The following is a 22,621-nucleotide window of genomic DNA, read 5'->3' on the forward strand; positions in this document are numbered from 1 at the left end:
CATAGTCAAGAAGATTTAAGTAGCTGAGCAACGAAAATAACATCTCTTTGGCAGAAACAAGGAAAGCACTTTTGGCTGGACATTAAAATAATACTGGCAAATGTTATGTTACTAAACATTATCACTTCATACAGGCAGTCACTGTATCCATCTGTGTGTGTACAGAAGCAAGGATTGGGAGATTTCAGATTTTAGCTAGATGCTAGCATCAAAAGCTGACTTAAATAATTGCATCACGCATTTAAACCCTGCCTACCAGCTTTCCTGGTATGTCCCACACCTCATTTTCAGAAGGTACCACTAAACGTACAGAACTAATAGATATGTCCTTCAACTTCCTCCAAATAATCTGTGGACCCTTTGTTAGATTCCACAGAGGTGTGAAAACTCATAGCTGAAGCCCAGTGTTGAATACTGATTCATGAATTCTGCTTCAATAAATATGTGCAACTTCCTCTAAAATCAAGAGTAGAACTGATGTGTTGAAAACTGACAGGCAGGTTATATAAAAAGCAACAAGGCAGAGACATGAGAGAAGAAAGCAAAGTGCATGTAACGATCAGGTTAGCATAACATTTCTTATGCTTCGGACTGGCTTGATGAACCTTCATTGAACATAACCAGTCCAAATGTATTTTTCACAGATGCACAGCGAGCTCTGATGAACAGTCAGTGTCTGTCACACAAACCCCCTGCTTATAAGCGATTCACTACTTGAAAACATTGTGCTCCATAAAGATTTTCTCTGTATAAACAGAGGTCTAATGTCACAGAAGACTAAAGTCCTCCTGGATCTCCAGCATTAAAGTCAGCTTGATTCATGGTTAACGGATAATGTGCAGGTATCTGAGGTCGGGGTAAAGTAGGTTGGCTAGCAGGGCCAGCAGCCGGGATCCGTCTCTGAGACAGTGTCCTGGGTAGCGGATGAACTGGACAGCTTTATTCACAGCCTCCTCTAACTCAGCATACTGCTTATTGCTGGGCATGGCCTCCAACATCCCCAACGCCTACATCCACAGAAAGAGGAGGAAGAAAAGTTATTTTTAGGAGATAATTGCAGACTAGAAAATGAAAACACTGTATGTGCAGTTTTTCTTGCATACTTGCTGTGCTTTCGCAGAGAGCTGCAAGTCACTGCTGGGTTGGAGTCGAAGCTCCGTCTCTGATGGCACCTGGACGGACAGGAATGTGGCCAGGCTGCGTACCACCACCCTGAACCTGTAGGGTTTATCGACAATGATAAATTAATAATCCACTCTATTTGGCATTCAGGTATTTTCATAAGCTAATAAAAGCCATGCCAGGATACCTATTAGAAACAGGAGATCTCTTGCCCAGGCCTATAGCTCCTAACAGCCCGGAGTTCTGTCTTTCTTCTCCCAGCTGAAGCAGCCTGGTTTGTAACCTCAACAGACCCATGACAACTCCTGACACTTCAGTCTGGCCTGACTGCGGCTGCAGCTGCTCCGCTGACAGGTTCAGCGCTTTGTGCCACCACAGAAACAGCTTAGCTTCATCACCTGGACCACTGGACACACACAACACATCATGGCATGAATAATACACTCACAGAGGACACATGCTGACACACTAAATATAATTTTAAAAGCCAAAAAAACGAGTGTACGAGCTATCATACCTGGGGAAGACCTGATTGGTCCATGTGTTGATGAGAGCCAGAGTCCTCCTCTCATTGGCTGCTGTGTACTCAGTGTTGAGGCGCTGCAGGATGAAGGCATAAAGCGTCAGGAAGCTGCCTCCTGACTGGCTCTCAGAGAGGAAATCATCCACTGTGAGCTCAGGCACCTGCAGCGATGCCAACACAGGACCCCAACCACCAGACTCCTCCTCGGCTGAAACGAAAAAACAGACAGTGAAGTTATTAAAAAAAAAAACCACACACACACGTGAATCCATGATAGCACATTAACTATATATTACTAAAGATTTAAAACTAAACCAGCTTTTCGGGAAAATGTTCAGAGATATCTACCAGAGGAGAACACTTTCCACTTCGTGTAACAGTAAGAAGTAATCCTTACAAGCTGACAACTCTCCAAAGAAGAAAGTAATCCTTAGTTAAATAAAACAGCTTCCAGAAAAACCCCAAAGACTTACCATGGTTAAAGTGCGCTGTAATGCACGCTTCCATGATGCGCGTCATGTGTCGTACTGATGCAAGACAGCGAGAGCAAGCTGTGAGAAGAGGCAGAATAGGGAAGCCCCTCCCCTTCCGGTCCAGCCAGGTGATTACATGAGCAGCGAGTGCCTCGCCTGTCGAGACACCCACTCCATTCAGCAAAGCCAGAGCGTCGCTGAAGAGGCCGCAGAACGCCATGTGCCTCTGCTCCAAACCAGTCTCTGTAGAGGGAAAAGGAAGACGTGATACAGTCTGGGTGATAAAAAAAACACTTTTTTTTTCACTGATGGTTGAGGAGGACGGCTCACCTGGTGGGTTGAATGTCACGACGCCCTCTAGAACGGTCTCCAGCTGAGTCTCCAGGCTGCTGAGGCTGATGCTTCCTCCTTGTTCCAGAGTCACCAAAGACTGCACACACCAGCACACATACACTCCAGCCTTCTGCGTCTCCTCCTGACAGATGGGAAGTAACAGATGGTTTTGTTTGTTTGGGTTAAAGCTATACAGAAATAGATATATACGAATAATTACCTAATATTCATTAATAAAACTGATACGGTCAAAGCACTATTTTGATATTGTAAGTACAATTTAGGCATTATTTGGATTCTCTCAATTAATATTTAAGCCTCACATAATTTATGAATTATTACTGGTCAATTAATCTTCAGTTTCTTTTTCAAAAAGAGATTTTTTGGGTAAAGATAGCTGCCAATTCTTATTTAAAGGTGAAATCTGACTCATAGTCTCATATTTCTCATGTTTGATGTTGGTATGAATGTATCTGATTTCCACAGCTTTTCCTGCATATTTCTGCTATAACTAGTTGTACCTTATTGTGTTTGTCAGTAAAGCTACTTTTAGGAGTGGAATTGGTCAAATTAAAGAGAAAATGGATTTCTGGATCTTAGTGTGGTCTTGTGTACAGCACAGCTTGGAAGTGTACTGCCAACTCTGGCTACTTTGGAACATAATCAAGTATAGTATAATACTGCCTTCTGTTGCTCTACAACAACAGCAACTATCAGGTTTTAAGTGTTACATTTTTGTGATTTGGCTGAGTGATACTGAGCTAGCAGAGGAAACTCAATTGTTTAAGTCTAAATTTAAAGCGGATGCTTCAAGCCTCCCACTTTTACACAAGATTTACCTGCCTGGGGCTGTGCACATGCGAGAAGATTTAATGCCTATATTCTCCAACGGCAGAGCTCCTCTTCATAACACAGCTGTTCAGTGAAAGCCAAATCTATTATCTTCTGTCACCCTGTAAATGGACCCTGATGAAATTTCAGCTGCGTGTAGTGTCGAATTTATGAGAAAAAGGTCTGGTGTACTGAATTTATATTAAATTATAAGGGGGTATGTTCTTTGGCTGAAACCTTGACTGAGCTGCCAACTACTAAACAAACAACTAAAGTTTACTTGAATGTAGCGTTGCTACTCATACCAGACCTTATGAGGTTCACAATGTCTCACAAAGTTTTTTTTTCCATTATGCACTTCAAGAAAAAATTGGAAATGTCGAGAATAAACTTGACATTTGAAGATTAAAGTCGACCTTTTGAGACTACATAAAACAACGCATATGACTGCCTCAACAAAATGCCTTGTGTAGATGAATTGGTGAAACTGTACTTCAGAATCAGCTTTAGTAACAATGAATTTATTTCTGGTTTAGCTCATAAACACAGTGTAGTTGTCAGTTTTAGGACTCTGCAGAGATTGTTACACTGTTTACACAGAACGTTACACTCCAAGAATGTAGTGATGTCAGAGACCATAGGCTTTGGCAGCTCACATAGCTGTCAGTCGCTCCCCTAACTGGATTTGATGGACCAGAAGAGTTTACTTTATTCTTGACATTTCGACTTTAGTCACGGAATTGTAGTTCAACTTTATTCTCAACATTTTGACTTTTTTCTTGAAGTGCATAATGAGGAAAAAAAAGACCCTGGCCCTAATACTCTTTCGTACTTAATAAATCTGTGATTTGCCATGTCGAACAAACAGTACTGCGTCGTCTCACCCTGTGTGGAGCTTCAATGGAGCAGGGATGGAGCCCAGCAGCACTGCGCAGACACTTCAGCAGCAGCTGAGGCGCAGAATCACCAGTGAGCAGCAAAGAGGGAGGGTAGTGGGTGCTGACATATCCCAGAATGCCCTGGTATGAGGACAGGTCCAGTTGGTGCCATGGAAGAGAGGTGGACTGGACCAACAGACTGAGCAGAGGGGAATCCTGGAGATTGACGAGGCAAAAAAGCAAAAGATGAACGAAGAAGGGGGCAGATATCTGATCCTGATGTGAAACCAAAATATTTTGGACTTACCTGTTGATTCAGAAGTTGATCCTCCTTTGCCAGAAATACTAGCATGTAGAGTAGATAGACTAACATGGTGTGTGACTCCTTCTGAGTGTCAGGAAGAGTTGGATATGCTGTAGAGGTCGGGGGTGTTTGTAAGTGGTCACTTAGGACACTGACCCAGTTGACTTCACATAACACCTCTCCTAGAAAGAGGAAGCAGCTCTTGGGACTTCCTCTCTCCACCTGCAGGCACAGGAAGGCGAGAAAATAAACATAACAAATCAAAGCTCTTGGGTCTCAGGTGACTGTACTGCCTACAGTAGATGGTGGTTGGCATGCTCTCAGTTCTGAAAAGCAGACAGCAGCACTGACAAGGAAGCTAAGCAATGTACTGCTGTGGAGGAGAAAATTTAATCTAGCCACCTATGTTTAGAATATTTTCACTGCTTTACTTTGCCATCAGAAAACTCTTGATTTATTGGTTAGTTTGTTTGTGTTATTGTGTGACTGTCATGAACCCCACTGAAAGCTTTAAACCACCAAAATCACACAGTACCCCAAACAAACAAACTACCTGATGCCAGCAGCGAAAGACCAACAACTTCTGGATTTTGCCAGGTAAAACTACTGTTTCTGTCAAAGGCTTTAGAGAGCAAAGATGGAAGATAACAGGTTCAGTTTCCTGTCGAACTGGGCTGTCTAACTGTGAGATAAAGTGGTGAAAACATTCTAAATATAGCGTACCCTTAAACTGGTATTCATTTTTTAAGTGGGCCCTTTAATAGGTGGCTAAAATATGCATTGCTGCTGCCCTTACCCACAGCAGTACATTGTTAAGCATCCTACACTGACTGTGGATAAGTACCTCATACTACCCTACTTCAAAAAACCTGAATATCCCTTTAATGTAAGATGCATATTTATGGTGAATATCTTGACTATAAGCTGGTGGACAAAATGGATGATATTTTTGTTTGAATAATGAAAAGTGCTTCTCTTTAGCTCCTATTGCATACTTCCATTCCTTTTTTTCTGGCACGCTTTACCAATTAATAGATAATCAAATATGATTATCAGTCACTGGGATTTGATTTTTACTTACTGCTTTATATATTCTTATCCATGCAAATTCTGTATGGTAGATTCATGTGGGTCTTGAGAAACAGCCTGTTTCCAGGAACAGAATCTTGAGACCAAAATAACAGGAAGTCCAGCTAAAAATAGTAGCTGAGGGTCAAGGACCCAGGTCTCAAATTAACAAGCTCCCCTGTGTCATGCATGTCACGATCAGTATGCAGTGTCGGAAGTCAGGGGTTAAGAGTCGAAGACTAGAATGTCTCACATTGAAGAGTTGCTCCATCAGCTGAGTGTCAGGGTGCAGGTGTCTCCAGGACAGGCTGCGGAGGTGTGTGTGGTACAGGTAAAGAAGGTACTCGGGTGTACGGGTAGAGGTGCAGCTCTCACAGTACTGCATCATGCACAGCCACAGTGCACCTCTCTGACCGGGCAGCAGACGATCTGCAACATACATACACACAAAAGGTATAAATAACTTCAGCAGCACAGACAACAAAGAGACGGATGGCTGGCTGGGTACCCACCTCTGAATTTGTGATGCAGTGTGTCAGTGAGTTGAGTGTACAGGCCAACCAGACATCCCGCTGCACTCGCTTCTGTCTCCAGCCAGGGGTAACACTTGAGGTTACTGAGACAGAGAGACACCGATATTGACTTTGTGTTTTCTTTTTCTTTATCCTGGAAAGCACTAAATGGCTGTCTCCGTGTTTCCTCCAAAAGAATAACAGTACAAACGTCTGGCCTCATGAGAGACTTTATTGTGACAACGTCAACTTATAACTCAGAAGTAAACAGCGTATATTTTCTTTTCTCTGAGCATTGTCATGTTTGTGGTTTATTCCATGTAATGTACCTCAGAGACTTTATTCAGGTAATAAAACAACGACAACATCATAAGCATCAGCTTTTTACCTGCAAAAAGAAACAAATATGACACCTGAGGATACGCTTTGCTTACCCGCCATCTTCAGTGTCCAGAGGAAAGATCCAAGGCTTGAATAACTTCACAATCTTACTGTATAGGTCCTGCAGAGCTGTGAGACAATATACATTGCACTTTAGTAACAACAGATAACAACAAAGCATATAAACAAACCAGCTGAATTGGATTAATGATCCAGAGTATTAGTATCATAAAATTTGTGCTGACATTTGGCAGTTACCTTTCATTATTTTGCTGCTGCCCGCTGACTCTCTGGCACAGCTGCTGAGTTGCAAGTTGATGAGACAGCCAACCAAATAGTCCCAGAGGGAAACAACCTCACTGACGTAGGGTCCCCAGGATGAGTAGAGGCCGAAGCTGCGGAGTTCTGGCTTACTGAGACGACTCCGCATGAAGTAATCACTCAGCCATTCAATAGTCTCATCCACCTGTCAGCAACCATTAAAACCATTTAGCAAGGTTGGATTAATAATGAACATTTGAGTGTCACATGATTAACTACAAACACCAACGTTGGCTACCTGCTGAGGAGACAGGCTGATGGTGGACCTATAGGAAGAAGCTGGGGGTCCGCCAGCACGGCCGGAGGCATCAGTGGTGCTCAGTGCTTGTTCAGCTTTGCTCTTGGTATGGCGAGATGGAGGTAAGCAGCCAAGCACTCGCAGAGTCACCTTCCAGCACTCTGGACTCAGTAACTGGTTTGAGGAGCCTGATGAGATGAAGAAATATCTTAGTTAAATAAGAAAAAAAAAAACCACTGAAATTTAAATTTGTGCCTTCATCTAAAATGATCTCATATCATGTGGCTGTGAACAATAAACCCAAACCGGTCTTGGTAAAACACACAAATAGACACACACTTGTCCACACACTAATGCCTTGGCCACACTACACAACTTTCTGTCTCTTAATCGTGAGTCTTCCAAGTCATTTGTGTGCTGATTTGAAGCAAAAAAACGAGGAAGAAACAGAAAGATGAGTTCAAGGATGGATTAGGATGCTTGAAAAGCAAGTATTACTTTTGGAGTGAAAGTGTGAAACTCCCTGCTGGTATTGTGGTACAGCGGGACCGACATGGTTACAAATACTGAAACAGTTTGTGTGTATGTATTCTGATAGAAGCTATAGGCTTTTATTGCGCACGCTCCACACACACAGATGCCTGATAAGACTGGGGTCAGAGAGCTACTGTGGAGACAGCAGAGGAGAGAAAGGAGAGGAGGGTCTGCTCTCATTGGCTGGAGCTCCTCGATCGGTATGCGACTCAATCAGATATGTAGCCAGTAGATATCAGGGACACGCTAGCTAACTGTCCCTAAGATCTTGGATCACATACAGATTGCCGTTCACAGGAGCGCGCACTGATCTGCCTCTGATTCAAGGCCATTTGTCGCCAATCTCCAAAAAATTGTGGGACGGCAAGATCAGGGCTAAAATCCTATTGTGTGAACTCAGCATCCGGCTATACCCTACATTGATGGAATGATCCAACTTTAGTATTGTTAATTAATTAATTAATTAATTAATGTCATCTTTTGTTGGTGGGAAGATGAGTAGGAGGCATTCTTTCACAAGCATGAATGTGTTTTGATGAATCACAAGAGGACTTTTTAAAGCAGCCCTTGCTTCTAAGTGAATTACCAGGCATTGTGTAACATAATAGACAAACCATGAAAACGATGATTAAAGTTGAGGCTAATAGAGGTTCTAATTATTCGAAACACCAAATTCAGTCAGGAAGCCTTTTTACACAGACACACACATACACACACACACTCACTTGTCATGAGCAGCCTCAGGCAGTCACTGTAGTGATCAGGGAAATGGTGACGTAAAAGCCAGGTCCAGTGTTTGGTGAAGAGGTGAAAAGGCGTGAGAAGTTCAGGCTCGGGGTCGCGGCCGCAGACGCAGAGAGCTCCGTGGACCAACTCCAGCAAACGGGTTCTCTCCGAAAACACAGGATGCGCTTCATTCAGCCACTGGAACAAATCAAACTGCAGGCAGAGGGAAGGCAGTGGTGTGTGTGACTAAAATATTTTAAGTGTATATCATCTCTCTTTACTGTGTGACACTTGTGTCTTAGCTAACCTTTGTGAGCAGCATAAAGATGACATCAGCACTGTCGAGGTGTAGTGATGTCACCACATCTTGGTAGAGAAAGACGAGCTGATTGGGTGCAGCGTTGGGAGTGAAGAAGGGGGAAATGAGTGGACAAAGACGCCTCTGCTCCAGAATGGTCTTCAGAACACGGCCACATTCCTCTGCATTGCCCTGGATAAACACCTAGATACAAAGGAGAGTGATATGAGAAAATGAACCTGACCCTTTAGTGGCTGAGTTAATTATTCCCTAAGTAGCAATGTTTCTGATTCAGGACATCCTTAATACAGCTACACAATGCTTCATATAAATCTGCTATGTGTGAGTGTGTGTGCGCGCACCTGTCCCAGGATCTCCACACATGAGGAGAGGTACTGGCGTGTTGGGGGATGTCGCAGAGTGTCTTCACACACAAAGGAGACCACTTGGTAGAAAGCAGACACGCCAACATGCTGCACTGCCGGTGATTTCTGTGCCTTGAACATATTCACCAGAGCCCTGAGCACATAAGAACAGCCCATAATTTAATGAAAACACCTCCCTAATGCATTTGCACTTATATCTATTGTGATATAGACCAATGGCATAATGTGTTTATACTGACGTGATGAAGTTCTCAGTGTGGACAGCAGCCTGGGCCAGGTTTTGAGGTGGAGGAGCCATGGAGTCGGTTTGAAGCTTCTTGATGTCCCGGCGCAGTGATGTTATCTGAGTCTGCACCGCCTCCTGTCTCTGGACACGCTCACACTATGAGGTGGAGGAGACAACACACAAACGCATTCAATGATCATTGCAAAAACATTTTAAAATGTTTGGTAGAATGTGTTTTTGTTGGCCGTACTGTGACTGTGATGTTTGCTGGTCCCTGGCATGGCTGCCCTCCCTTTCCTTTACACTCCAGGGCCATGGTGACTTGCTCTGGTTGGTTCTTATAAAGTAGAGGAAGGCTCTCCAGCAGCTCCTGCTCCATCGCCACCTGCTGGGCTTCACGTGCCACTGCAAGTCTGACACCAAGATAGTATTATTTAGTATTTCGTTTTCAGAGTGTAGCTTAGCATATGTGTTTTTGTGTGTGCCGCTGATGATGTGGAAATTAATTTTTGTATGATCTCCAGGTACCTGGCTTGGTCCTGCAGGATGCGGAGGTCCTGTTGCACCAGTTCAGCAGCAGCTTTGGAGTCAGTGAGGCATGTGGTGGGGACTTCAGCTACTGGAGCCTTCTGCTGCTGCAGCTCTGGAGCTGGACGGGGAACTGGATGCTTCTGCAGGTTGGACAAGATACGGTCCCTTGCTGCACACAGAGACATGCAAAGCATAACATTAAACAGGTGAAAAAAGTCTAAATTGTCATGTAGCAGGATGAAATGGCTGTGTTTATTTTTTTTGTGATCATCATTATCAGACATTTATCACTGCGTGTCTGCTAAAGTTAAACTTTATGTAATCTCTTGGATCTCCAGTATCAGTTTTGACTGTACCATTGTTGAGGCTGGTGTAGTCAGTGAAGCCGGGGTTTTGGGCCTGCAAGAAAGTTGGCTCACTCTGCACCTTCTCCCACAGAGACAGAACCTCCCTCTGATCATACTGCAGTCGCTCCTGGTCTACATACTCCAGCCACAGTTCCTACACAACACAAATTCAGATGTATGAGCCACATGATATAACAGGATTTGACTAACCTGTTACAACCACTGTACCATAAAGGTAAACACACATAAAGACAAACCCACCTGCTGCCGCTGCATGACCTGTGCCAGTCTGTGTGGTTCATACTCGGGAGGAAGAGAGGGAAGGTACACTTCCTGCTTCTGCAGGGTCTCATCGTCCAGCCACACAGCAAATACACCAAACAACCTGTAAGCAACCAATCAGCTGAGATCTGAGAGCCTGTCAACACCCTAAAGGCTGTTACTACCTGCCAAACAACAGGAAAAGGTGTATTTGAGTGTATTAAGCATCACTGTCATACCTGACCAGCTCTGTGTGTAGCTCAGGAGAAGTGAGATAAGGTGGACGGGGATTGTCGGGGCTGTCATCGCCCTGGCTGTCTGATGAAGGCGTGTGTGGCGGGGGCACCCTGAGAGCTTGGCTGGCAGCATGGTGGAAGTCAGACACCTCCTGTATTCTCTGTCTCAGGTCTCTGAGCAATGAGGCTTGAGAAGAGCCCTGGAAGAACCTTCGGCCGATACATCCACCTGCAGCAAGCCTGGTGGACAGGACATGCAAAAGAGATGTGGCGCCTTCACATGGATTCTGCACATTTCCTGGTTTCTCTTGTTAGGGATAGCAATGAGTGTGTGCATCGTACCCATAATCTGGTCCTGGCTGCCTGAGGTAGAGCTGAAGGAACTTCTGCCAGACCAGGGGAATGAGGGGGTGGTCAGGAGGCGTGGCTAGAGCCTGACTCGCCCAGCGGTACACCTGCAGTCGTTGCAGAGATGGTGCTACTGGCAGCTTCAACCTCTGTTGTGCTTTCTGGCTCAGAAAAAGACCAACTGTTAACACCATCTAAATACAGCACTGAAAGGGTAACTCGACCAATTACATGTCAAAGTGTGTTCACAGGTCTTGGGGAGAAAAAAAGTAGTATAAAGCCTTTTGTGGCTCCAGAGGAAGCTGCATGTAATCTGATCTAATGCCTCCAGTGATGTCACTCAGTGGCTACGTTGCATAGTGGGTAATGTAGACGCCAGGTTTTGAAAAGGAGGCGATCAAGGTGTATGAATTTTGATCATTAGTTTTTAAACTATCCAGCATGAGTCCAACAGTGTTATAGCAGTGCAATGCTAGACCAAAGGACTGCTTTTCAAAACCTGGCACCTACATTACCCACAAAGCAACTAAGCCAGTAAGTGACATAACTGGAGGCATTTTATCAATTACATGCAGCTTCCTCTGGAGCCACAAAAGGCTTTATACTGTCTTTTTTCATATATTCAGTGGTACTTGCTAAGGCCTGTAAACACACTTTAATGTGTAGAATTGGTGGAATAACCCTTTTAATAATGAGACTGCTCTAGGACTTTGTAAGTACTCTGTAACTGCGGTGTGTTATTTTGGGTCAAATGTCGTACAGTGCAAAACTTTTGAAATTGTGCAACATTCTGTCCTCCGCCTACGATGTTCTGAATTGTGAAATGTCCTGCCAAGTGATACGGAACGCTTGCTATCAATAACATCCTGACATCAACAAATATAAAACTTACTGTGTATGTGTCTGCATACCTTTAAGGCTTGTTCTGGGGAAATGTTGGGGTCTGACAGGAGCTCATTTTCAACACAGCGTCTCAGCTGAGAATCATCCTCAAACACGCCCTCCATATTCAGCACCAGCCAGGCGAACCAAACCTACAAACACACCGATAACAACAAGTCTGTCAGCACTGAGAACTTTACTACTATGATCAAGAGTACTTGCACATACTGTCAGTGCTTTGGGGATTTACCTCCACATTCAGGGATTGGCCCTCTATAAATGAGGGCGTGGCATTGCCAGCGATCCAACCAACCAGAGAGGAGAGCAGACCCCGATCTCCGTGGTAACCCAAGGCATTCTGCATGAGGCATGAAAATGGATAAAATTATGAAGTCACTGTGCTTTTTCAGCTCCCTGAAGGTTTCCTGATTGAAACATTTCACAGTTGACTCAGAGTTTGCAAACTTTCAGAGTACAACTAATGATACAAGATCAGTTTTAACACAGTGTGAATCACTAACGACACTAAAATGAAAAGCTTAAAAGTGTTAATCTAACTGTTCATCATCCCTAATCACCAAGCTCCTGATTTTACTGTAATGTGTATCATCATAATGTTACTGAAAACAGCCTGCAGTGCCAATTTCAGCATCTGCACCTGTGAGACCTGTAAGAGCCCTACATAATGCAAACTACTAACATAACAAAGTAAATACCTTATGCTGTTGGTACAGAAGTTTCTGCACACATTCCTCCTGATGGTGTGTGAATGCTGCACAGCAGATCTGATCCATGAGGAACAGGACTGTTTTGTCACGGTACCACAAGTTCTGCTGAGTTAAAATCCCCACCCAGAACTCCAGCACTGCTGCAGCACCGACACGACTCGGCTGAGAACTCTCCAGCACATGACTCTGGAAGATAAAACACACATTTATACACGTCGTCTTTGCAGAGGATGGATGGGCTAAAATGTTGCTCATTTCACAAGATGTTTTTGCTTAAAGTCTTGAGTCATCTTTTCTGTATTTTTGTTGTAATTTTGAGAAGATTATGACCAACTACAGTTTCAATGATATTACCGACACCTACATATTAGGGCTGAGCGGTAAATAGACTTTTTAAGACACTTCAACATATTTTCATGAGATACAGTTTGAGATACTGTTTATATCAATTGAGAGCAAACGCTGCGAAACATAACCTGTTTCTTCTGTAAAGCCAAGTCAGTTTGAGTCTCTCCTCGCTCTCCCTGCCTCACTCACAAGTTTTTCTGCAACACTGAGGGAGACACAGCACCGCTACTCTATGTTAATCAATCTTCAGTATGACATAGGCCTATATCTGTCAGTGCCATGGATGAAATCACAGCTTTGGCACACGTGCGATACAGTGTTGCACTGCATGTGTGTGAGACAGGGCTGCTTGTTCGTGTGTGAGCTGAATCATTGCGCCTCCCTTTTCTACTTGGTCTCATCTGTTGTGTGGCAGTGAGACAGCGCTTGGATGCAGGTGTAAGATGTGTTTATAAAAATGCAGCACAGCGACGATACTGATATTTTTTTCTTTAAACCTCTTTAGCTCCAGTGCTACGTGAAAGAAAAATGAACGTACAGCCCTGCTGTTTATTTATTCATTTTTTTACTTGTATTTCACCTGTTGCATTTGTATATTTTCAAAACCCTGTCTTTGCATTTTATTTTGATCGCAGTCTGTTTCAATCAAAGTGCTTGTGACACATCAAATGTGCCTTTGACCTACAACTGAACATTTAGCCCACTTTATAGCAAATACAGAGTTATATATTGTATCACCATTCAATACAGAGATGTGAATTTTGGTCCATATTGCCCACCACTACTACATATGTATAAAAAGCAAAGCATCTGCAGTCTCCTGGCTGTAAACAATTGTCTGTGACAACTGAAAATCTGACATGCACCTTTATAGGAAAGCTTGTTGTGACAAACCTGAATGACACTGTTCAGCAGTCGGACGTTGTCTCCATAGGTGGTTCCTGTGAGAAGTGGCGCTACCCGGTGAGTGACCTGCTGTGTCACACCTTGAGGACACACGCTGTCGTACTGCAGGAACAACTGGATACAGCTTACAAACCTGGCAAAAACAGAGGGACGACAGTTGGAGATATAATAGCTGCTCTTATAAATAACTTTCTTTGTGGTCTTTATAGGCTGTGCAGGAAGGATGTTTCTTTCTCACTGAGAGTTGTTGAGCAGGTAGAAGCTGAGAGGGTAGGTTGGGGGTAGGATGTTGTCCAGAAGATGCACAGCAGCTCTCAGGTGGCGCGACTGAATCAGACTCTTCAACAATCCAACTCCATCGGTACAAAAGTGTTCCAGGCTAGAAAAACACACAGAGGAGATTAACTTCATTCAAATTTTATGTAAATATGAGCATTACAAATAGCTTGAGTGAATAAATACCTATGTCCCACTGCTGTCATGGCGATGGACAGGTAGCATCCAATAGGGATGCCTGCTTTAACAGCCCTGATGACAGAGTGCATGCTGGGAGTGTGTGTGAGCTCTGGAGGTGGGTTGGATGTCAAAGCGGGGACGGACCAGGCTCCTTTTGGGTTCTGGGCGTTGCTGTGGAGCTTCAACCTTAGCAACAGCTGCCATGCCCATTGGCTAAAGGATGCTTCAGGAGATACACCCAAACGAAGGACACTGGCGAGGTAAGACACCTGAAGGGGGGGGGAGGAAGAGAGACAACAATAAGAAAACATACATCCAAATGAATGTTGGATGCCCAGTTTGTGAGAGAAAAGTAAATGTGTCACCTGTTTGATTCCCTCTGATATGAGGCCACTGTACGGTTTGTCAGTAAGGTACTTCTGAAAGGCTTCAGCCACCAGCAGAGCCACTTCACTGTGGAGGGATGAAGACAGGGCCAAGGAGCCGTCCTGCGAGAAGAAGCAAGTTTAAAGACAAACTCACAACAAGATATATGGACACATCATCTTCATTGCATCAGTAAAAACTACCTGTGTGTAGCCCCAGTTCAGACCCTCCAGTATGACACAAGCCAGCCGGTTCTCCACAGCAGACAGGGGATGCTGGAGCAACCATGCTCCGATCACACATATCTCCTCTGGCCGGGGCCGCCACAAACTCAGGGGAAGCTCTTTGCACAAGTAAAGAGCCACCTATGACACACATACGCACAAATATTCACACAACAGATATTATCACAGTCACTTATTTTCCTCTCAAGTACTCGCAGTTAAAACCAAAAGTATTAACAAAATAGCAATACGAACCATTCCTACAGTTTGTATGGTCTCTCTCAGTCTCTCTAGGAGCACAGAGACAACATAGGGATGGACTGTTGCTATGGCAGCCAGCAAATCCCTCCCCACTTTAGAGTAAGTTTCTCTGGTAGACACACTCACATAAGACACCTGGAGCAAAAATAAGATGTGAGATGTAGAAGAAAAGATCAAGTTAGTTACTGTATGTTTTCTACCAAAGGGACCAGGGTGATGAATTTTTAACCAGTGTTACATATCCTTGAAATGTTATGCTTTCTCTGTGCTACCCTCCTCAGTGTTTTCATATTGGTTCCCATCAGTACTCTATATGAAATACACAGTGTCCTGACCAATAAAATTACTCTTTGTGTGTATTTTGAACGTGCCTCTAGTGTTTTCCCTCAGCCTCTCTTTGACGCACCTGGTAAATCAGCAGAGTTATGGTTGTGATGAATGCGGGGTCAGAGTGCTGAGTCGGTGTGGCCATGTGTGCTAGTGCGGTGAGGAGGGAGATGCCATCAGAGCTGTTCACTTCACACAGCCAGTGTTCAAACCTTTCCTGGTGCTCTGGGTCTGTAGCAGACACATAAAAGAAAATATCAGGTCGGTAACTGTCAATATCAGACGGAGAAGAATAATCCACAAAGTTCCTGGTGAGGTTACTGGGGAGAACATTATCGGGGACACTTCCGCTGCTTGGCATAAGTATCACCCATAATCTAGTAAACAAAGTATCATTATAACTGATGCACCGGTGGCACTTTCAAGGCTTGAAAAGCATTAGCTAAGTTGCCAAGCAATAATAACAGGCTTAGTCGTATCCTCTCAACAAAGTTGTTACACTAGATCGTCATGAGTGAATGATATGCTTTACCGAACGCTCTAAGAGTGTCATGTTACCATGAAAGACATCGGTTCCATAATTTGTGCAAGGTATCATGGGGGCTAGGAATAAGGTGGCTACAACCCATGTTTTTGAACCTGGTTTTATATTCCCAAGGCCATAAATGTGCGAAGTGTCCTAAAAAACTGAGTTTAAGTAGTTTAGTAGTACAAAAGTAGTACAAAAAAAAAAATACTATACTGGTACCTCTAAGAGCCTGAACGCAGGAGTGTGTGTCACTTGCAGTGCCGAGGGTTTCCAGTCCTGCTGTCTCTGCACACTGCATAACATAAAGCACCCTCCACAACATAGAGCTGGACAGAGTCCCATACGGCATCTCGGACATAAACAACCAAATCCCCAACCTGTGAGAGAGGAGCACAGAAAATAAATGCAATGGCCGTAAGTAAATGGGTTCAAGTTAAAATAGAAGCTGGAGGCCTTACCTTTTGTTTCTGAGTACATGTAAAACAGCTCTGAGGAAGAGATGGTCGTATTCCAGCTGTAGTTTTTCCAGAGACAGAGAGTGTGAGCCGGACCCACCAGCACCAGTTAAACTCACATACTGGGCCCAGTGATCACTCACATAACACACTGTCATTCTGAGGAAAAAGAGAAGACAACATTATTATTCGCTAATATTATATACTGCATTCATAGTTTTGTGCTCTCTGATTGGTGCACTGACCGTATGATGTGTCCTATCCGTTTCACCAGCTGTCTGTATCGTGCCCTGTTGTAGGTTTGTAGTCCAAGAGCGAGAATTTCAATGAGTGACGACGCAAAACCAAAAACACGCATCATCTTCTGACTGGAACAGGCCACAGGTTCATACACACCTGGACGGAAAGAGGTGTGTCAGTTCATACAGTGAATGAGACAAACTAGCAGACAGAAGGACGGACAGACGGACTCCCCTACCCTGCTTGCTCATGCCCAGCATGTGTGAATAGAGCTGCTGGAACGGGAACTGGGTGAGCAGGGAGATCAGATCCTCCTCACAGAGCAACAACCAGCTGCTGTCTGGGTCCTCATCCTAAACAGAGGAGAGAAGTCGACTTCAGATGAGGCTTAAATGATCACTTCACGTACTCAACAGCTTTTAAAAGCAAGAAGCAATGTGGAAGCAATTCACTTTTTATATAAAATGGTAATAACAGACTATTGTACAAAAAATGATACATTATTATATAGCACTTAAATTACACTATCTTAAAATGTTACTATTCTGCAAAATAATATGGTTCTTAAAGTGGTTCCTAAGCAACACATTAGCGCTGGCAGCAGTTGTGGTTTTAAGACGGCAGACATGATATTTAAATGGTCATAGGTGTTCATTTGGCACCCTTTCCATAACAGCTTTGCATATGACTCAGCGTGTCAGAACGAAGACTAGAACATTCTGATTTAGAAAGTCATCATCTATAATCCCCAGTGACATATCACATTTTGTGCGACAGTCAGTGAAGGAAAAGAAAACACGCACTTTATCATATTTCAAGTTTTCTACTGTTTTTCTTTAATTTTCCCGGCCCACATATACACACACCAGAACCAACATTAATTAATGGAAGTTTTGTGAGGTTTCTTTTCTCGAAATACAGCCATTGCTTTCATGCACATACCTCCTCTCCCCCTTCATCCACTAGTGTCCAGTTGCCAGACTCAGGTCCAGAAGCTGCTGAGCTCTGGCTCTCACATGGCTTCAGATGTCCCAGAAACTCTGCACGGTGTCTGAGTGCAAGACAAAGACGCCATTGGTTTGAAATGGGAGGTTGTTAGACCCTGAAGGGTTTACATGGATTCTAAGAGAAAACCAAAGGCATAAAGCAAGAGTGTACAGGTCACAGTCAGTGGCTAAGAAAGAGTACCTTGAAGGCGACATTAGGATGGACAGAGCTTGCATAAAGTGCTGCACTCCACAGGTGTTCCCAAAAACTTGGATCTGAGGCAGACATTGGGAAGAAAACTCAAGTCAGTTTGTACAACCACTGACAAGACAACAATAAATGAAAGACTGTCCTTCACTAACCTGAAGGAAGGGTGCAGCCCACTTGCCAACACCGGCAGGACAGCACAGAAGATGGCACAGCAGGTAAAGGTGCTCTCCTGACCCTCCAACGTGCAGCAGGACTGCCACCTGGAAAGTGTACGAGAACCATGTAAAGAAACAAAACGACACAACACCTCGACCAATGGAATGTGGCGTAAGAAGGGTGGTAGAGTGTTTGTGTGTGTACCAATCTGTCCAGCCAGTGATGGATGTCTGCTTGAAACTGTGAGTCATCCAGGACTCTACGTGTGAAGCTAAACAGGACACTGATGGCCTCTTTCAACGGCTGGAGAGAACAAGGTTGTGTTTGGCTGCCAGAACAATCTAATGACAAAAACAAGCACACACAAAACAGATACAGGGTATGTACTTAAGGTCTGTATTATGCATGAGAAGCATATTCGCAACAACTTACGAGTCGCTCACCTTTTAGTAGGCGATACAAGTATGATTCCACCTGGAGACGTGAGAGCAGAGCGGTGTACGCATGTAGCGCCACCTTTTGATGGAGCAGCTCACTGCGAGCTTCAAACAGTCTCCTGAGCTCAGCCAGCACACTCTGACTGAACTCTGCCTGCTGGAAGCGGTGGTACCCACACACCTTAGACTGATCTGCGCACACACCCTGTATGGAAGAAGTGTTATTACAGCAGACGACCATTAGCTATTTTCTCTGCATACTATATTCTTTTTATTTCTGTTTTTTGCTTTAATGACCACACCTGAAGTGTAAGCTGCTCATCTTTGAAGCTCCAGAGACGATTCTGTGTGCTCTTGCAGTCAGAGGACTGAGTATGTAGCTGTGTGTGTGACTGGGTGAGTTGTCTGCGACAGCGCCAGTAGTTCTGCAGCAGTTCGGTCAGCTCATGGTTCTCCTGCCGGGCTAAAGCACAGAACTGGGCTGCGCACACTTCAACACCCTCTAACCAAGTTCGTAAGCCTCCGCCTGGCTCCCAGACACTCAGTTGCTCTAATGAGAATGGCTGCAGGAGAAAAACATGAGATGAGAGACGTTATCGCACATGTTAATGCATGTGTATGTAAGGCACGATGGTGAAAAATGGGTTTGGGCAATACTGACAAAGTCAAACATCACAATATAATGTTTGAGTTTAACGCTGTTTTTAGAAATTAAATTACAAATGATGTCGATACCATAACCAAACAGGGAGAGGCAATTACTGTTCATTAAGCATGAACAGTCGACAACCACTTTCAAAAACATACAACTTTTAAATGTTAATGTTTCAGGGGAAAGAAATGGTGGTGGACTTTGAAAGCCTTGGTGTTCATCTGACTACAAACTAATTGTATGCATAAAATTAAACTCATTAGGTCTTTTGTAAAAAAAAAAAACACAAATATACTCTTGATTTATGAGATCACCTGCATTTCTGGAGCTGTCTTGGGTAATTCTGGGTACAGTTTGCTCCCTGACAGTTCGGTGACAGACTCCAGAGGCTGCAAACTTGGAGGGGAAGATTCTTGTTCAGGCAGTGCCAACACTGCAGGTCCCTTTTCCCCATTTTTCACAGCTTCCTCACAGAGCTGTAGCATGGGGCCCTCCTCCAGTGTTGGGAGAGAGGGGTACAGCGCAGGAGCACTCGGGGCATTTGTGATCTGAAACTGAGTTGAAACACAAGGCTGATTCCATGATTGTGTGTCAGTGGCCTGTGCTGCAACTTTGAGCTCAGCCGTCTGAGCAGCCACTCCACCATCCTCCTCTTTTGATTCGAGGGATGGCTCCAAAGTCTTAGTTGACACTGATGTGGATAAGGACTGTGATGGGGTGGTCTGCTGTTTCTCAGAGGGCTGATCTGATTGCTGTGCCGTGGTCTCAGGGAGCTGAACAGGGTCGTGCTGCTCCTCCTCTGGCTCCTGATACGGCAGGCTGAGGGGAACATCGGTGAAGCCAGAGGTGGCGGCCTCGTCACACACAGCTGAGGGGACTGTGGCTCTTTTGTCTTCCTCTGCCTGCTTCTGCTTCCTGGCCGACTGAAAACATACAATAACAATCAGCGAAAACAATGATTATCCTTGTTTAACAGCTAACCCTTTAATGCCGTTTTCTTCATGTGACAGAAGAACAATCACTGTGATGGAGAAGGAGTGTAATTATCCTCCTGACCCAAGGCCAGTCTGTGGACTAAAAAAGAAAGAGCAGAAGGAGTGACTGTAAAAGTCTTCTTTTAATTACCTGAGATTTTCCGCTGGTTTTTGCCTTGGTCTTCTTTGGCCTTACAGCCTCCATCTTTAGTGTCTGCTCAAACCAGCTTCAAAACAACTCAGATCACATTGAAAAACAGCTGACTGGGGTGTCTCCTGGTGGAAACAGTGCAGCTCAACAGTCCTCATACGTAGAGTAAACACACACATACACCCACAATTAGCTGTAATAGCTAGCTGGGGTCGATAAGCAGCTAGTGGCTGGCTGTGCTGTCGAGATAAACAGCGTCACTGGTTGTAAACACAACACTCCTGATGGCCGGCTGAGAAAAGTCTCTGCCGGAGGATAGGAAGCCAGCACTTAGCCTGTCTTCAAGAACAGACGTGTTGTCCCGAGAACACATTTCACGAAAACGAAACCAGTCTCTGCTGATGAAACTCTCCTTAGCTAGCTACATAACTGAGACGTCTTGCATGGCTAAGCTAAGCTAACACGTAGCTGTTAGCCTGGTACGCTGTCTTCCTCCTCAGTAATTTATTCACCAGCAGTGAACACTTTTTTCAGTATTGTTGCGCAAATGACCAAAATATGATTTCAACACGTCGAAGCGACTGACACGGGCTGGTAGCCCCGTCCACTGGTCAGCTGTCATTTGTTTTGTTTGTTCCAGGAACTCGATCACAATCTCTGACCATGTGACTACTCCACCTCTCGACGGACAGCCAGAGAGCCCAAACCTTATATCATACGCACAAACACAGACACAAAAAATGTGAGGACAGTTATTTCTTGACACCTGGACACGAGGTCATACTTAAACTGTAGATTATAGGTATCGGTATCATCATCTCCTCACCCTCATCTGGAAGGAAAGTCATGTGAGGTTTCCTAGTCAACAAAACGTGTAGAAATTCACAGAAATACAGCACTGCAGCATTTCCTAAAGTAGTTGAGGACTAGTTTAAAAAACAAAAACAAAACAGAAAATGGTCCCATAAGGCCAATTCGGCATAATCCACGTTTTCTGAATCCCGAGGGGGGCGTTGGTTTTTAGGTTTTAAAACAAGTCCCCATCCACTTCTGTTGATCAGGGAAATAAGGTAGTGCTGTTTTGCTGGAAAACTCCAGACATGTTTTGTGGTCTACAAAACTTCACCTGCCATGGCATTGAATAATGACTGAATTTTCATTCTTGGGTGAACTTTTCCTTTAAGCTTTACTCATTCACGAAGTCTCACTGAGATCTCCTTTGCAAGAGAACACTGAGATCAAATCATATACAGAAAATCCAAACAAGAATAGTCTGTCACACTAAATCCAATGGTTTGAATATTTAAAATATCAGCAAGCCTTACTATAAATTCTCAAAGAGACTTTCTAATCTAACTGATCTAATCTTCCCCAGTTCTGAGTTGGTATAGTAAACTTTAAAAGATAACGTATCCTGTGATCTGGTTCATGATGGTTCACTCTAATCTCAACTAAGGTGATCATGCAAGATAAATATCCCACAAACCCAAAAATATCCATTACAGTTAGTATTTTCTCAGTCATTACACTTTAAAAAGCACCTTACCATTCCCGGCAGCGTCCATATGAATGCACAGGCAGGTCATGAGTCACAGAAAATATTTATTTACAAATGTACATTACAATGATTAAAAAAAACCATTTTCCCTTTAAAATGCATTTAGTCCCAATGCCAAACCAAACCTAAGACAACTAAATGCTCTTGGCCTGTATGCATTTTATCATGAGGTACAAAGTAAGTGCTTTTCAATACAAGAGTATCCATATTTCATACCCTTGTGCTCTCCAACACTATGAAATAAATGTGTGTCACACTCAACAACAGACACTCTTTTTCATAACACCCAGCAACACGTCATCCAACATGTCCCACAGTCAGTCAGTGTCCTGGCAAGTAATTTCCAATCAGTCTGGAATTGATACACCAGATGCCAGACAGAGAAGGAGAGAAGAAGAGTGAGGCATGGAGGAGCACTCATTTGCTGGTATGTGAACCAATCCAGACTGAATCTTTCTAAGACATTTTAAAAATTCATTATTTTAACTTTCAGGTTTTCCTCTCAGAAAGACAACGTAATTGAACATACATAAAGGGAAGGCAGTAGAGAGCTCTCATACAAAAATAGCCTCGACAGAAGGTTACAGCTACAGTTCAACTATATTTCCTGGTAGTTGTTCTAAATTATTTTAATGACACTACAGACATATTTAAGTATTGGATCTATAGTCACAAAGGAGTGTTAACAAGGCTAGAGCATTACTAATAGACATATAAACACAATATTTGTAACTCTCATGATTACAGAACGTTTACAGAAAACCTGAATACCGTGTCCATGCTTGATATGTTCTTCTCTCAAAAAAAAAGGTCAAATCTGAAATGACAGACTTTTAGCTTGTTTACAGTCAAATGTCAAGTTTTATCGCCCATCTTCTGCTTCAGTCTATTCAAAGT

The 22,621-nt window shown here is 43.7% G+C and overlaps 1 protein-coding gene across 1 annotated transcript; it reads right to left on the reverse strand.

Moving 5' to 3' along the window:
- On the reverse strand, nt 1-20,830 carry epg5 (ectopic P-granules autophagy protein 5 homolog (C. elegans)). Its single transcript, XM_084360731.1, has 45 exons — nt 20,167-20,830; nt 19,356-19,964; nt 18,692-18,952; nt 18,396-18,594; nt 18,157-18,293; nt 17,949-18,056; nt 17,788-17,861; nt 17,542-17,650; nt 16,838-16,952; nt 16,605-16,755; nt 16,363-16,518; nt 16,124-16,281; nt 15,455-15,606; nt 15,043-15,183; nt 14,767-14,928; nt 14,563-14,685; nt 14,204-14,466; nt 13,980-14,120; nt 13,730-13,874; nt 12,476-12,673; nt 12,010-12,117; nt 11,789-11,911; nt 10,872-11,038; nt 10,533-10,769; nt 10,294-10,417; nt 10,042-10,186; nt 9,683-9,854; nt 9,405-9,567; nt 9,168-9,310; nt 8,905-9,061; nt 8,552-8,746; nt 8,244-8,457; nt 6,985-7,172; nt 6,684-6,891; nt 6,479-6,554; nt 6,045-6,148; nt 5,786-5,961; nt 4,468-4,686; nt 4,167-4,376; nt 2,449-2,593; nt 2,119-2,361; nt 1,640-1,853; nt 1,310-1,528; nt 1,104-1,218; nt 1-1,007 (listed from the first exon to the last, which is right to left on the reverse strand). Exons 1-45 carry the CDS (start codon nt 20,218-20,220, stop codon nt 825-827), a joined length of 7,704 nt encoding a protein of 2,567 aa, XP_084216857.1. The 5' UTR covers nt 20,221-20,830; the 3' UTR covers nt 1-824.
- Nucleotides 20,831-22,621: the final 1,791 nt, after the last annotated feature.

The sequence above is a fragment of the Pagrus pagrus genome, assembly GCF_965226575.1.
Source record: "Pagrus pagrus genome assembly, chromosome: 8".
In the NCBI taxonomy this organism is placed as follows: domain Eukaryota; kingdom Metazoa; phylum Chordata; class Actinopteri; order Spariformes; family Sparidae; genus Pagrus; species Pagrus pagrus.

What these genes read in the sequence shown, in the direction of transcription:
- epg5 (XM_084360731.1), bottom strand. Translation starts at nt 20,220, where the DNA reads ATGGAGGCTGTAAGGCCAAAGAAGACCAAGGCAAAAACCAGCGGAAAA. An exon ending in TCTTTATGCTGCTCACAAAG is followed by an intron (nt 8,458 to 8,551) that starts GTTAGCTAAGAC and finishes CTCTGCCTGCAG; the next exon opens with TTTGATTTGTTCCAGTGGCT. An exon ending in CCTGAGGCTGCTCATGACAA is followed by an intron (nt 7,173 to 8,243) that starts GTGAGTGTGTGT and finishes TCATCTCATCAG; the next exon opens with GCTCCTCAAACCAGTTACTG.